This window comes from Perognathus longimembris, chromosome 1, assembly GCF_023159225.1.
Source record: "Perognathus longimembris pacificus isolate PPM17 chromosome 1, ASM2315922v1, whole genome shotgun sequence".
NCBI classification, from domain to species: domain Eukaryota; kingdom Metazoa; phylum Chordata; class Mammalia; order Rodentia; family Heteromyidae; genus Perognathus; species Perognathus longimembris.
In genome coordinates this window covers 144,180,589-144,197,195 of record NC_063161.1, presented here as the reverse complement: position 1 = coordinate 144,197,195, position 16,607 = coordinate 144,180,589, and the positions used below count along the sequence as shown (strand labels likewise).

At 43.2% G+C, this 16,607-nt stretch overlaps 1 protein-coding gene across 2 annotated transcripts; it reads right to left on the bottom strand.

The window, feature by feature from the left end:
* Positions 1 to 2,884: 2,884 nt before the first annotated feature.
* On the bottom strand, positions 2,885 to 16,555 carry Prpf4 (pre-mRNA processing factor 4). Of its 2 annotated transcripts, XM_048339453.1 has the most exons (14): positions 16,442 to 16,555; positions 15,531 to 15,708; positions 12,814 to 13,000; positions 11,327 to 11,414; positions 10,834 to 10,913; positions 10,535 to 10,628; positions 9,777 to 9,871; positions 8,580 to 8,638; positions 7,708 to 7,831; positions 6,450 to 6,539; positions 4,902 to 5,024; positions 4,700 to 4,807; positions 4,487 to 4,605; positions 2,885 to 3,977 (listed from the first exon to the last, which is right to left on the bottom strand). In XM_048339453.1, exons 1-14 carry the CDS (start codon positions 16,466 to 16,468, stop codon positions 3,784 to 3,786), a joined length of 1,566 nt encoding a protein of 521 aa, XP_048195410.1. In that variant the 5' UTR covers positions 16,469 to 16,555; the 3' UTR covers positions 2,885 to 3,783. The 2 variants fall into 2 exon arrangements, with proteins under 2 accessions (XP_048195410.1, XP_048195416.1); XM_048339459.1 differs by lacking the exons at positions 10,535 to 10,628; positions 10,834 to 10,913; positions 11,327 to 11,414; ... (1 more) ...; positions 15,531 to 15,708; positions 16,442 to 16,555 and having other exon boundaries at positions 8,580 to 8,688; positions 9,777 to 9,854.
* Between the last annotated feature and the right edge of the window lie 52 nt (positions 16,556 to 16,607).

Here is a 16,607-nt window from a genome sequence, read left to right as displayed (position 1 = left end):
GGGGAGACCTGGTTTTCATGTCAGTGGCAATCCAGGAACCAAGCTCCTAGAATTTAATGGATACACTGGCTGCTGCTGGTGATAGCTTGCCAGTGTGCAGTGTTTACAACCCTGACTTCTGCTTCTCTTGTTTTAACTGTCTGGATTCTCAAACGATCCTAAAGTGTTTGTTCAAACACCATCACAATTAGGAAATGGCTTTCTTTTAAAAATGTATACAATCAGCTGCCAGAGACCAGAACTTGAGTTAGTTTGCTCCAAGTAATGTTTTTAGTGGAACTACTTGAAAGTTCCTTAGGTGTCTTGTATGCATGTGTGTGTTGATACTGAGGCTCGAACTCAGGGCTGAGGCACTATCTGTTAGCTTTTTCCACTGCAGGCTGCACTCTACCACTTGAGCCATAGCTCATCTTCTGGCGGTTAATTGAAGATAAGAGCCTCAGGCCAACTTTGAACCACAATCCTCAGCCCTCAGCCCTGAGTAGCTAAGGATTGTAGGTGGGAGTTACCGGCACCTAGCTTTCTCAGAGGTCTTAATGTACAAGATGTTTATCCCAAACCAAGATGTATACTTTGCAATTGGAGAGAACCAGTTTTCTCTACTCCACTGTGAAGAAAAATTCTCCATTATGAAACCAGAAAGCGACCTATGAATCCCACCAGGGACCAGCACCTATCTCCATTGGCACCATCAAAGCTAATTGCACTGAAGCTGGGCCTCGCTCCCCATTGACTTCATTTTTCTACGTGTTTGTGACAGGTAAGCCTGGCAATGACCTCACCATGCTCTCTGCACTCAGAGGGATAAGTGAAATCTGCTGAGGACAGGATGGAGAAGCTGGGGTGAGCCTGGGAAGGAGCGTTTGCTCCTGCAGGAGGGCATACTACTCCAAGTAGGCATCACCCCCATTGAGGAATTGAAGCTCCCCAAGTTCAACTACCAGGCCCAAGGTTACCGAGATAGTAAGTGGGAGAGTTCTGTGAGACTACAGAGCTTATATTCTTGCAGGGGTCAATAGGCTACTCCAAATGAGATAGGTTTGAGTCATTTTGGATGGGTTTAAGGATATACATAGCATTACAGCCTAGCCCTCTTGTGGAACATTTGGAAATAAATAAACACCTTGGTACTCAGGGAGGGGTGGCTGTGCCTCTATACCAGTGTATGAAGCGCAGAGCTGCCCAGACCTGCTGGTGGTGGCTAATTTCCACTTCACTAGGTGTTATTTCACTTATGTGATTTTTCATCGGAATGCAAATACTTGCGTGATAGCATTTCCACTGTGCTGACTTTTTTTGTCAGTCGTGGGGCTTGTACTCTAGGCCTGGGCACTATCCCTGAGCTCTTCAGCTCAAGGTTAGAGCTCTACCACTTAAGTCATAGCACCACTTCTGGTTTTCTGGTGGTTAACTGAAGAGTCTCACGAACTTTCCTGCCCAGTCTGGCTTTGAACCGAGATCCTCAGATCACAGCCCCTCAGTAGCTAGGATTACAGTAGTGATCTACGGGCACCTGGCTTTTTTGTTGTTGGCTGAGGGGCTTGAGCTCAGGGCCTGGGTGCTTTCCCTGAGCATTTCAAGGCTAGCACTCTACCACTTGAGCCACAGCAACACTTCCAGCTTTTTCTGAGTAGTTTATTGGAGGTAAGAGTCTTACAGAATTTTCTGCACACCTGGCTTCAAACCACAATCCTCAGATCTCAGCGTCCTGAGTAGCTAGGATTACAGGCATGAGCCACTAGTGCCCAGCTTTTTACCTATTACATAGAACATTTTTATCACAACAGACCCTTATAAGTTCATGAGGCAGAAGTGGGGAAATAAACTTAGGACACAGGAAACGGGTCCTATTGGCTGCATTGGTCTGTGGCCAACGTCTTCCAGAGCCCCTTGATGGTCAAGTTCAAATTCATCACTTCCTTAAACCTGGGGCAAGTTGTTGCCTAGAAAGGAATAAACCAATTGAACTATGAAGTGAAATATCTCAATGTTACCTTGTACATTGTCTAGGCAGAGTTGTTAGGGGCAGCCATGTCTACCTCACCATTACCCAATGCCACACCTAGGTCTGTGCTTTTTAGTTCTGCCCAAGGCTTAGATAAAATGTTCTCATCCCAACTACTATCCCTAAGTCTAACAGAACTCACAGTGAGATTTGAATGTGAGCTGACAACCTTTCTTAGCAAACTATATCCAAGGCACAAAGACAAATGCTTCATTTTAAACTCACTGTAAAAGTGATGAGTGTTGTTTTTCATGGCAAACCACAAAGGAAATAGAATTAATAACAGTGAAGTGCCCCAAACTGGATAGATCTGGGTTCAGAGGCTCCCCTATACAGGAAATGTAACTACTTATGATTGAAATCAGATTAAAGGATAGTGTGTTTAGCTACGTATCACATACTCATGATTTGCAGGATAGAACTAGACACAGCTATTCTCAACTTCTCTGGCATAAGTGAAAAGGGGTTTGAACATCCAAGGGGAAGATATTATAGAAACCTGTTTAATTCTGTTTACACCCTTTCTTCTAAATGCCATTTTTGTATGAATTTGCTGTGTATCCCTAGCTACTGAGGAGACTGAGATCTGAGGACTGAGGTTCAAAGCCAGTCTGGGCAGACCAATCTATGAGACTCTTATCTCCAATTAACCAGAAAGAAGTGGAGCTATGGCTCAAGTGGTAGTGTCAGTCTTAAGCACAAGGCTTTGAGTTTAAGCCCCAGCTATCAGTATCAGCATGTGTGCACAAATGCATGCATACATGCTTAAACATAGAAAGTAATTGTTTAAAGGATGGTTTTTATAGTAGGATTTTACTCTTAGCAAGTGCAGAATAAAGAAAAAGGGTTCACATCTAGGAATGCCCAATAAGGATTTTCTTCTGTTATTTTGACATGAAGTATCCTTTGATGCATGAAGTACATCCTTTAAGTAGCCAACAGGAATGAGGGTTTGCTTGCTGACACATGGCCCTTGTTTTAGGGTAACACAAAGAATGTCAAACTTTAGCAAAAAGTCATTTTCTGACAAGGCGAGTGTTCAGTTCGGAGTTTCCTGATGCAGTTAGCACTCCCAGTGAACTCCATGGGAAGCAGTCAAGTCTTCTTTACTGTGTATCTGTCAGCAGAGCTTCCTCTCATTCTCAGCGGGAAAGAGAGGCTCGATGTCGGGCCTTGGTCAACCAGTGCATGGTGAGACACCCTCCCACTCCGAGGGCATCTGGAATCTCGGCCAGCCATCTTGCTTGCTCCATCACAAAGGCAGTCCTGAAGCACGTACCATGTGAAGGAATGCCAAGTTTCGAGAATTAAAAACGCAGACAGCAGTCGCAATTCCAGGAGGGAAAGGAGGTAGGGCATTCAAACCAAAGATTGATAAAAACAACGTCTACACAGTTCCCAGCCAGTCTGAAGATGAGACTCAAGTTTTCAACCACAAGGGGTTTGTCGCCACCTAGGGACTGGACTGCCTATTTGGGAGTGGAGTTGACATGAACATCTCATTTTTTTGTTTTGTTATTTTGTTTTTTGAGACAGGGCCTCACAGTGTAGCTCATGCTGGTCTTCAACTTATGATCTTCCTGTCTCAGCCTTGTAACTGCTAGGATTACAGGCGTGTATCACCATGACAGGATATAAAAATCCAATTATCATGAGGGTCTATATGTGGCAATTTATAGAAAACATGATAGAACAGAAAAAAATACACCAATGCTTTTCTTGTGAGGAAAATGGCTCCTGAGGGAGCTTGAGGCACAGTTCTTCGTCCATGGTTTTGCCTACTCAGCCATCCAGAGCTTGAAGGTTCTGTCATAAGAGCAGGTGGCTATGAGCTGCCCATCAGAAGAAATGTCTAGACCCATCACCTTGCCTTCGTGGCCAGCCAGAGTCTTCAGAGGGGACCAGCCTGGGTGGGTCCAGATCTTGGCTGTGTTATCATAGGCACCTGTGAGCAGGAAGTTCCCGTGGATAGCTATAGGAAACAAGAAAAACAACAACAAAAACGCTTGAAGAATTCACGTATTCCCAACAGCTTAACGAAAGCATTAAAAATCCATCCAAGCATGCTACATTGAAAAAGGTATTTTTCCACATTAAGAAAAGCCCATCATGCTGGGTCAACATTCTACTGAGCTACCAAGCAAAAGGGACAACCACAGGCAGACTGAGAACAAGGAGCACTATGAGGTCTAACAGCCCTCTTCCCATAGGCAATCTGTTCAGATTGGGAACTGTGGGAACCCAATGGTTGAATGTCCATGGAGAAAGGGAAGCAAACACTCATGGAAATTCTTTCTTCCTAGCTGCATGAAGCATGCTCTGCTATAGCTGTTTGGGGATATAGCAGAGGAAAGGAAATGAGAATTTACTGCTTTCCCGGAGGTCAGCTGCAGGTCTAAGAGAAGCTGCAGCCTGGCCTGCAAGGCCCTGGAAACAGAACCCCTCTTTGGTGTTGAGCCTGAGATCAGGAGCGCAGCTTACGTTCAAACTTGACACCAGTCACTAGGTTCTGATGGGCGGGGATGGTGTAGACGCAGCGCCGCTGTCGAAGGTCCCACACTTTGCACGTGTTGTCACCACTGCCCGTTGCGATGTGGTAGCTGCAGAGCAGAGGCGGTTGTTGAAGGTAGGAACAAAGAAGGCTGCCTCAACAAGAACCCTTCCTCCCATGCCCATTCAGTGAGTTTCCTTTACCCATTGGGGGAGAAATTTATCCCGTAGATTTCCTTCAGGTGGCCTTCCAGGAACATGATACAACGCCCTGTGCGTAGGTCCCAAACTCGACCAAAGGCATCCAGTCCCCTGATGAGATAATATCCAAATGAACACTGAATACAGTTCTTTGTGGAAGGAGGCCAGACTACTGAGCAGTCCTGGCTCTATGGAAGGTGCTTACCCAGTGCCAGCCAAAGAGCCGTCTTGGTGGAAGGCAATGTCATATACACCCATGCTGTGGCCTTCCTGGTGCAGGATCTCCTCCTGAGCCTCCAAATCCCATAAGCGCCACGAACGGTCATAACTTTAAAAGGAAAACAAACAAAAAGATCATACTACCAACCAACCAGAAGACCATCCCACTTCTACAATGTACTATAAATAACTGCAGCCCAGCTTGCACTTCAGGAACTGTCCATTAAAATCACACAAACAAGAAATTCCTTTCTAGTGCAAATAATGCCTAGCCAGGAGATGATCAGTGTGTGAACAAGTACTTAGTACCAGTGGGCATCAAGGTAATACAAATTAAAACTAGCACTAAGCATTTGCTACAAGGTCATGAAGCAAAGCAGAACTCTTGGGATGTAATTAAACACTTTAAAAGTGTTTAAAAAAAGGAGTGTTATTTATATAGAGGCTTTGTCATGATATTTGCAAGCATGCATAGAACGGAATTACTTAGATAATTCACACCTTCTATTGTTCTTACCTCCACTTCCCATTTAAGACAGTTTTTACCAGATTTCATTATTCCATTTTCATGCAAGTTTTTTGTTTTGTTTTGTTGAGACATGGTCTCAACTCAGTCTGACGTCCTCGTCTTGATTGTCCTGCCAGGGTTTCCCAAGTGTTGGCATTACAGAGATGGTGTACCACCATGCCTGTCTAGCCTGGAAGTTCTTGAAAAGTTAAATACATCTGCCCTATCAACTAGCAATTGTATTGGTAGCAATTCAAAAGGAAGAAAAGCATGTCTGAAATAACCTGTGCCATGGCACAGACACAGACTATTCTTCAGTACTAAGAAGGGACTACTGACATGCGCAAACCCACACATGTATCTTAGCAATGTTCCACTGAGTGCAAGGAGCCAGACACAAATGAGCTCACAGAGCATGAATGGATGGAATTTATAATGATAGAAACCAGGTCAAAGGTTGATTTAGCTGAATTAGGAGGGCCTGAGAACTTACTTGGGTGATAGACCTTGTTCCATAGTGACACAAAGTCTATGAACTTGTCAAGACTGAATTGTACACTTCAAAAATAAACTCATGCCATTGTACTTTGAAGAAAAAGCTCTTTAGGAGATCCCAGCCTAGCTGAACTTACAGAATCAGATAAGGCAAGTAATTTGTTGGGTCAGACACAGAAAGAGAGTGGGAGTGGGAGGGATTTTATATTCCTTTTGTTGAGCTATCGTCTCAATATGTAGCCTGGGTTGGCCTTGAACATGTGATCCTCCTGGCCTCCCGAGTACTGGGATTATAGGCATACACCATCAAATCACCAGAGAGATTTGAATGTCATGTGCACCAAAACCACACCACTTCTAAATCACTGAGACTTAACTACCAAGCTGTGACTACATTACAAACTCTGATAACTGATTCACTGAAGCCCAAGAAAACCTTGCTTTAAGGATCTCTGCTCTAAAATTTACCTGGCACATAACTGAAACGGTTAAAATGCCAGGAGCCCAGATGAAATCGGACAGTGTGCTTACCAGGTGGTGCCCAGGAAACGCCCTGATGGATGCCACATCACCCGGGCCACACGCACTGTGTGCCCTTCGATATCTGCTACAGGTTCATCACTGAAAGCACACACATAAGGGGTTCAAACATATTAGAAGAAATGTAAATAAACATTCACGGATTCACTGTTGTACACATACACCCATTATGTACAGTTTGAGAAGCCAAACTGTAATTGCACAAATAATTTGTTGAAATGTTAGGGAAAATAATTTAAGCCACTTCCACAAGTTTTAAAAGGATTAAGGACCATTCATGTGATATATACCATGTGGGATAAATAGGATCTACATAGTACTTAGATTCTAGAAAGAAAACATACTCTGGTAGACATGTGAGGATACAGGAAATCAAACAGTTTTGATAGAAATGGGTTATAGGTAAGCCTCAAATCTTAGCACAATAGAATCCAAATGGGAAAATGAACTTCTATGAAGAGAAACTTAGTCTCCTTTTGATGGCCATTAAATTCTGCTCCCCAGCAACAACAGAAAGATCTCAAAACACCAGACGGGAAGTAAACATGAGCCCTAAAGAGGCAATTAAGAAGGAAACTTTGTCAATGTGCACACACAGATCCAACCTGAGCCTCAGGGAAATAAACACTGCTAAGTATTACCAAAGCCAATTACTAAAGCTTGGAGCAAGACTTTAGCTAGTAGAGTTGATACTAATTAGCATTTAAAAAAAATCCTCGAATAAAAACCTTCCTGTACTTTTCCTAAGAAAGAAAACCAAGCAGTTGGATTCAGATGTCTTTTGGCTAACAAAATGCTTCCAAACTCTTGGGGGGACTAGGGAAAGAAACCACATTGAGAAACAAAACCCTACTGTAGCTGACAAATCCACCCTGGGTAAAAAGATGACTCTGGTGGGAGGAGCTGCAACTTCCTGGGCAATGCTGCCACGTCTCCTCTTCAAACTCCCCTGGGTATGAGTTAAGACTCAACAGAACTCCAGAGGGTTATCTTTCGTCCATCTTCCCAACAAGCATTTCTCTAATATTCATCTATTATGTAGGAGGTAGGCTGGCTATTTACAGAGTAACTGGAGCCAGGAAATAGTAACCACGGTGCCAGAGGCAAAAAATTGAGGCCCAAAGATAACAAGAAAAATCTGGTGAATTCCCCACCTTCCCACCCCCCCTCCCCCAGTAAGATCTGCCTATGAAGAGCATGTTTGGGGTCAGATTTTTTTCACTTTGAGGTCCTGAGGGCCACAACTCACCTCTCAAGGCTCCAAAGCTTCACAGAACCATCAGCAGCGCAAGAGGCCAGGTTGACATCCTTTTGGTCTAAGGAGACTGTGGACTTGGGATGGAACACAATTGCTCCTACGTTTGTATTATGGCCTGAAGAATTGCAAGACATGAAGACATGAAAGTTAAAGGGTTCTCACCTTTTTATAACATATGTGCAAAACCCAGACCATCATGAATGATGTGGGAAAACATATTAGGGAATATGTGTAGGCAGAGTATTAAAATAATATTGTAAGTGGATATTTAAATAAGCTGGGTGTGGTGGTGCCTGAATGCAATCTTCTAGTACTTGGGAGACTAAGATGGGAGGTTCAAGAGTTCAGGACATCCTACAAAACCAAGTAAAACTTCAAAAACTAAAACAAAATAGCCAGGTGTCAGTGGCTCATGCCTATAACCCTAGCTTCCCAGGAGGCTAAGATCTGAGAATCTGTGGTTCAAAGCCAGCCTGGTCAGCAAAGTCCACGAGACTGTTATCTTCAATTAACCAGCAAAAAGCTAGAAATGGGGTTGTGGCTCAAGTGGTAGATACTAGCCTTGAGTAAAAAGAAGCTCAGGGACAGCAAGCAGGCCGAGGACAAGCCCCAGGACCAAAAAACCTCAAAAAACGTTAAATACAAAACTTCTTTGTTGGCAATGCCAGAGTGTGGGTAGAACCTGGAACAAAACTGAAGGGGTAGTGGACTAAATCTAATTTAACTGTATGGAGAGAGAGACCAAACCATGTCAAGTCAAGAATCAATGCTGTGTGGACTGAGTCTTGAGTGCTAGGCAAAGTTTTACTGCTTAATAGAGTTCATACTGGGGAAAAGATTGAGATCTGAACATTTTAACTCACCTCGGAGAGTATGAAGGAGGTTGCAATCGGGAACAGACCAGAGCTTGCAAAGCCCACTCCTATCAAATACAAAGGAAAGCATCTCAGCCAGGGGTGGGCCAGGGGTGGTCTGGGAAGGAAAAGGTACCTTGGTAATATTACTAAAGGACAATCTCTAATCACCCCCAATACTTAATAGCTGCAGATAGAAAAAGAGAGACAAGCCAGGTATTAAGCAACCAGAGAAAGTGAAAGCTGCTGCTCTCCTTACTTTGGGATCAATTTGTGAGGGAAGGTAGGACCAATCAAACTACCATTTTCTATTAATAGTGACAGTATTAGCTGGGTGCTGCTGGCTAGCTACTCAGGAGGCTGAGATCTGAGAATCACGATTCAAAGTAACGATACTGTTATAAATTTGAATAGCAATGTACTATGATTAAAAAAAAACTACTTTGAAACTTTTCTATGAAATTTCCTTTATGTCTATTGTCTCAAAGGACCATTATAACAAAGTTGCCTCATAGACAGGAACTGTAGATAAGATTACAGAGGCTTGGAGAGGTGGAGGGCTCTCTGTAATTCTTTCGCTGTATCCTAACTGCCTCGCCAGGCAGTTCCTGTGCATCCAATATAAGATTCCTCTCAATAGCTATGCTCCACAAAAAGCAGTAATAAACAGCCAGGGGTGGTTTGGGAAGGACCTATGTTTTTCTGCACACGTGGTATTAAATAGAATACCAAGATAAAACCAATCATTAATGCTAAGTTCTAACTACCAGGCACCAAGGCAAAAATACTTCACAAAGAATGTTAGAGGAGTATATACATACAACACACACACACACACACACATATACACGTATATATATATACATGTACACATGTGTATACAGACACACGCATGTGCACACACATACATCGTAGGTAAGGCTGTTCTAAGGTACAGACACTACTTGGTTTATAAATCACTGTATGGCCTGCTCCAAAGCACCAGTGTGAAGAACATGACAGAGGGTTATGTGTCACGAATCTGGGGGCCCCGGGGCCCAGGACAAGTGCTACAAAAGGCTGTGCTGTGTCACATGGTGGGCAGAAACCTAGCATCTGCTTCGTAACCAGAAGGATGAAAATAGAAACAGACATCAAGACAAATGCTGAATTTTTCCTCAAACTATCCACCATTCAGAGAAAATATCAGTATAAAATGGAACTTACCAACAGGCTGTAGCCAGCATTTTGGAATTGGGGCTAAAATGACAGTAGGAGATAGGCCGATCATCCCCAATCTGACTGCAGAAATTATTCAAGGACTTAAAAAAAAAGACAAATATGACTATTAGTAGGTGGATACAAGGAGGTTTTTAAAAAGAAGAAAAAAAAAAGGCAACCTTCAGTTTTAATGCATCCCAAGACTCCTGTATAATTCTGTAGCTGCTGCAGGAACCACTACTGTTAATAAATGAATGGAATCAGGGGTCATCTGGAACTCTGGCTTTCCCAGTCTTATTATCACCAGTTTCTTCTTTTGTTTTTTTTGGCCTTGGGTTCTGGCTTTTTCAAGCAAGGCTGGTGTACTACGAGCCACACCTCTAACTTCCAGCTGTGGACTGATTATTTGGAGATAAGACTCTCATAGACTTTTCTGCCTGGGCTGGCTTTAAACCCTCCTCAGATCTCAGCCTCCAGTAGCTAGGGTTACAGGTTGAGCCACTGACATGCAGCTTTATTACTCGTTTATCAGAGAAACAGAAACAGAAAGCTCCAGAGAAACCTACCACATAGCTCTATCATACATTAAAAGTCCAAGTCAAGCCTCTGCTGAGTCCAAAGCAAAGGAGGTTCCTGCCACTGTAACTGATGATGCCTCCCCCATCACAATAGTCCAGCGGGTATAGTAAGTGTGGCTGCCAAACCTTCTTTTGGCTAGGCTGAAATAGGGCATATCTACGAAACCACCACCAAGAGCATCTCACCCGGAGAGACTTATGCAGCTCCTGCATCTGTGAGGTCCTGGTTGTCTCTGGAATCTCTTTATGGAGACGGGCTTCTTCCAAGCGCTTCATTGCCCTGGGACACAGAAACAGCATCATCACTGATATCAAGGAGTTGTCAAGGCTCCACACAAGTCTCTACCACTCCATTCCATGTAACCATCACCACCACCACCACCACCACCACCACCACCACCACCACCACCACCACAAAGCCCATCCTCTATCCTGGGAAGGAAATAAACTTCAGGTTTCTTTCTTCTTCTGGATGCCCTTCTTACCTGGGCAGTGAGTAGTTAGCAATCCAGAGTCTGGCCACTTTCAAACTGTTAGGTCCTTCATGGTACCAGGTTTGCTGATACTGAAAGACAAATGTACAACAGTACTGTGTCATGCCTGTCCCTTCCACAGCTGTTCATTTTCTACTGTAACTACCCACAAAGAACTTTGGTAATTAAAGCAACTTGGGTGAAGTCAGGCATATGTACTTTCTATTGTATTTTTTCTATAATGTCTTATTAGACATTTTTTGGGTTCTTGCTAAGTTATTCTAACAATGCTATTTACTTTTCTGAATGGAAAACTGAGCTCCATTCACATTCTAATCTAAAACTATGACAATCTGTTGCAACAACCATTGCTGAGTGGCAAACAACACAAAGGAATTCATTCTCCCCGCTGCCAAGCTAGCAGAACAAACAACTGAAGACAAAGTTGAGAACTATTTCATCACTTCTTTCATGGTTACACTGTGAAGCCAAAAGCATATTTTACCTCTTCTTTGGACTTCTTAGATTTCTCATCATCTTTTTTTGTCTTTTTTAATGCATCAGTACCAACTACTGAGAGAATATTTCTTAACCTGTAACAAAAGACATGGGTGAGATGAGACTGTGACAAGTACATCCACCATCTTCAGGGGCTACATTTCAAAATCCCCAGTGGAGGCCTGCAGCTCAGGGGACACCAAACCTCACACAACCCTATGGTTTCCTCCTAGCCATACATACATATGATAAAGCTTACTTTATAAATTAGGCACAGTAAGACATTCTAAAAAAGTAATGACAATAACATGCTACAATAAAAGATGTGTGAATGTGGCTTCTTCTCTTTCTCAGAGAAGTGGGGAGGCTGAGGGAGGGAGGTTGATTTGGTCTTATGGGAGGGGATGAAGGAAAGGAAGGAGGTGGAGGATGTAGTAGCTGGCTGGTGACAAGAGCTGACTTAGGCTAGAGGGACTGGAGCCCTCAACAAAGAGCAAGTTCAAGGTGGTTGGGGGGTCGAGCAATGGGTTGAAGACCATATGAAGAGTAAGGAATGTAAAAGAGTAAATAGAAACCATCTTTCCCAGAAGCCAGAATAAAAGGGGAGAGATGGTCCCATCTGGACACAGAGACAAGAGGTGATCCTCAGAACTGCCTATGACACTGTGTAAAACACACTGTGCAGAAATCACTGAGGACAGCATCTCTCTTCAGTTATATCTATAAAATATTTATCTTTTTTTTTGTAATGAACTAAGCAAGTGCTCTACCACTTGAATTATGCCCTTGGTCCTACTGCTTTTTAGTTTACTTTTGAGATAGCCTTGCTGACTTTTGCCTACCTGGCCTCCAAATGCAATCCTCCTTTCTCTGCCTCCCAAGGAGCTGGGATTACAGGTGTGCACCACCATGCATGGCCCACTTATGTTTTAAGTCACTGACATGGAATGCATTTAGTGTCTACATTCTCAAAACTCAATGTCCAACTTGAGTTAGATAAATATCCAAGTCAAAAGTTCACACTGTCCCTCATAGGGAATAGCTAGTGTTAGGCTAATCATGGTAGAAGATCAAAATACCCCAATAACTACACCCATATGATCACATAAGATGATGCTAAGTGAAATGAACTCCACGTTATGAAGATAAGAGTTATACCACTGTTGCAATTATTATCAACATGTCACGTGAAACTGTACCTTTTGTACTTTTTTTTTCTTGTCTGTTTGTTCTGTTTAGCTTTGTTTCTCTTGTATTCCCTTCCTGTGGTTGTACCCCCACTACCACTATACTGTTTATACATATTAAAGAAAAAAGTTCACACTGGGGTTGGGGGCAGGCCAATGCTGGCACCCTCTTCATAGACCATAAATACATAAATAAAACTTGCACTATTGTTACTGAGACATTTAAAGGTTTAACCTAGAAGATCAAGTGGATTTGGGATTAGAATCTTGCTAATAAAGAAAAAAAGTAAACATTCAGAAAGGGCACCTTTCTCTCCTTTCAGCAGGCCCCTCTCCAAAAAGTGTGATGGGTTCCCCCAAGGCTCTAAGGCAAGCCTTGACCTCTGAGTCATCTGTGGAAACATTGATTTGCCGGGCACGCTTCCTTCTCTCAAACTCGGCCAATACTTCCGCCTGCCGCTCACTGATGTGCTCTTCAATTTCAAATACTTCTCCTACAAAAAAAGCACACAACATCAGCACAATGACCAGATCTTCAAATAGGCACAAAATAATTTTAACAACCTGTAACAACCTTGTAACCTGTGTATGAGCTTATGACAAGGTAATTGCCTAATCCACTACACATTTTAGAGATATAGTTTAATCTTTACGATTATTATGTCAAATGCATTTAACCTAAATGACTGTTGCAATTAAGGCAGGAAAAAGGTATAAGTCATCCTTTGCTTCATTTGGCAATCTAAATTAAGCTTCTATTTTCAAGCTTAGGGTCTCAATTTATGCTTAGACTTTGCTCCTTCTCATTATACTTTCCTAAGTTACTGGGGATGACAGATACCACTGCACCAAGCCCAGAAACCATTTTAACAATCACCAAAGCTATTTACTAAAATAGTCCCAATGTAGGGACAGTTAAGAACACTAACTAGTAAACTGGAAATATTTACCAGGAAATGCAATTTCCACGACTTTTACGTTTTGGATTATCCAGCAATCTGGTTTAAATGCCACACCAGATACCCAATGTAGGCCAGGTGCCAGTGCCCTGTAATCCTAGCTACTCAGGAGGCTGAGATCTGAGGATCATGGTTCAAAGTCAGCTTGGACAGGAAAGTTCATGAGACTCTTATCTCCAGTTAACCAAAGAAAACCAGAAATGGAGCTGTGGCTCAAAGTGGTAGAGCGCTAGACTTCAGTGAAAACCTCAGGGACAGTGCCCAAGCCCTGAGTTCAAGCCCCATCACAGATCTATATAAATAAGTCAGAATGTGCATGTGTATAGACAACAAAATGTTTTTGGGGAGGGAAGGCCAGGGACAAACCTGATAGAATACGTTCTGCAGAGGAGTCTATTGACCCCTCTCTACTGCTTTTTATGACAGACAGGCATAATTTTATGTTAAAAATATGGCAGAACTCTTTTTTTTTGACAGTCCTGGGGCTTGAACTCAGGGCCTGAGCACTGTCCCTGGCTTCTTTTTGCTCAAGGCTAGCACTCTGCCACTTGAGCCACAGTGCCACTTCTGGCCACTTTCTATATATGTGGTGCTGAGGAATCGAACTCAGGGCTTCATGCATACAAAGTAAGCACTCTTGCCACTAGGCCATATTCCCAGCTGGCTGAACTCTTTTTTTTTTTTTTCCAGAGGCAAAATTTTTTATTTCCAATTCCAAAGCTGCTAAGCATAGAACATTTCCTGAATCTATTAGCCCCCACATGCATCTTGGTTGCTAAACTATAAGATTAAAAAGCAATATTAATTAACAATTGTGTTGTTGCTTTTATTATAAAAATGATTATATTATTATGAAAATTCCAGTAAATAACCAACACTTATTGGGTGTTTGCCATATGTTGCACAATAAGTTGAATGCGTTTTTCCAATGAAGTCTCCTTTAATCACTATAAGGGCTCTCTACAGAGAAAGAATCATTCCCCCAATTTGTGATGAGGACTTTGAAGTAGAGATATTTCAAATCGTGCCTAAGTTCCCTAAGTAGTAAAGGACATAGCCAGAAATTAAGCTGTCTAAATTAGGAATAAAAGGGGTTGGAAACTTGGCTCAAGTGGCAGAGCGTCACTGGCAGAACTCTTATTACTGACATGGAAAGAAAACCTTGATAGTTCCTAGAGTGAAATATGCAGATTGTGAAACAACTTTCACATCATGGTTTCCTTTGTAAAAGGCAAATATGAATTTTTATAGCTATATTAAAATCCACAGAAATGCATCCAATTTCACATTAAATCCTAAGGCCTGTATGAATGGGATGCATATCTTAAAAAGTATTTTAAATTGCCCCAATTTGGTTAAAGAACAACTGTAAGTCTAAAAAAGAGATTATGAACAACTCCAGCTCTAAACCAATGGTAGAAATGTAAAATCCCCAGAAGACAAATGAAACTAACTGGAATCCATATACATACTGAATAAGCTTGATAAATAATGGGGGAAAAGCTGTATGTTTTTTTTTTTTTGGCCAGTCCTGGGCCTTGGACTCAGGGCCTGAGCACTGTCCCTGGCTTCTTCCAGCTCAAGGCTAGCACTCTGCCACTTGAGCCACAGTGCCGCTTCTGGCCGTTTTCTGTATATGTGGTGCTGGGGAATCGAACCTAGGGCCTCATGTATCCGAGGCAGGCACTCTTGTCACTAGGCTATATCCCCAGCCCCGGAAAAGCTGTATGAAAGGGGGGGAATCTCTAGATATTAAGAGGGGCAGGCAAAGTACAAATTGGAGCATAAAAGTTAAAGGAGTGGTGAGTTGGTGCTGCCTATAATCCAGCCTCTGGGTGAAGGAGGCAGGAGGATAGCTAGTTTAAGGTTAGGATGGATTACATTTCAAGCTCAAGGCCAGCCTGCCCTACATAGTACAATTCTGATAAACAAACAAAAAAACCCTCTGGGGGCTGGGGATGTGGTTCAATGGTAAAGACTTTGCCTAGCATGAAGGCCCTAGGTTCTATCTTCACCACTAAAGAAAAAAAAATAAAGGCAGAGAAACGTGTTACTTGCATCTTACCAGAGGTTATATTAATATTTCCTGCTTCAATTCCTGCTTTAAGTCCTTCTTTTCCCAAAATCCCAGACTCTCCTTTGGCCAGACGTTCCCTTTCCTTCTCTTCCAAACTTCCATAATAGATATGTGGTTTCTTCACAACAGGAGCGACTAAGTCATCAGCAGCTTTAGTTTTGGTTGCCTGTTAAATCAAAGAACCCGAATTAACCTAAAAATCAATGCTAGCAATCTACTGGGCTTCCAAGGATGGAGTTCATCCTGAATTTCAATCACTCTTCCACATTAAAAAAAAAAAAAAAAAAAGGCAAGGCAAGCTGCTCACCAGTTAAGACTAGTTCTCACAGGGTGAGATGTTTGCCAAACAGAAAAGGAGAGGTTGATAAAACTAGTGAAATTCTGATTTATTTTTCTCCTCACGAGTTTTGCTTGGAACATGTTTATTAATTCCTTCTGCCGGAAATGCCATCTCTTCGAAGGGTTTTGTGACACTCAGGTTTATTGCTCAACCATGGGGGAAATACTAAGGCTAATTGAAATCAAACCGAGAGGTGTGGAGAGGGGAACACGTTCGAAGGTTACAGGCCTCCCCACTTCGGAGGTGAGTCCTAGATGGGTTGGGGGAGGCCTGATAACAATTCTAAAGACATAAATCGTGGCTAAGACCCCACCCTATTCCAAAGCGCCATAACTCTGGGGCAGTTGGAAGAATCTTTCAATGAGAGACCTGCAAAAGGCAGCAGCGCAGAGGCGCTCGGCCAACAGGCGGAGGCTGCGGGGCTTTCTAGGACACCAGCGTCCGGCGGACTTCCTCCCCGGCCCCGCACGGCCTTAGCCCGCTGTAACGGCCCCTCCACTCGGGCCCCCCACCCTCTCTGCGCTGCTGCCCGCGCAGGCTGAGACCCTGCACTCTGTACCGTGGAGGAGGCCCGAGAGGAGGCCATGCCGGGCTCCGGAGCCACCAGGCCCCAGCAGCTGAAATCCGCGCTCTGGGAACCAGACCGTCCACTGCGCGCCCAGCAACGCGGAAACGCGTCACACGCCGGAAGTGGGTCGTGAGCAGGCGCGAAGCACGATGGGAAT

What these genes read in the sequence shown, in the direction of transcription:
- Prpf4 (XM_048339453.1), bottom strand. Translation starts at nt 16,468, where the DNA reads ATGGCCTCCTCTCGGGCCTCCTCCACG. An exon ending in CCTCTCGGGCCTCCTCCACG is followed by an intron (nt 15,709 to 16,441) that starts GTACAGAGTGCA and finishes TTGATTTAACAG; the next exon opens with GCAACCAAAACTAAAGCTGC. An exon ending in GGCTCTTTGGCTGGCACTGG is followed by an intron (nt 4,808 to 4,901) that starts GTAAGCACCTTC and finishes TTATCTCATCAG; the next exon opens with GGGACTGGATGCCTTTGGTC.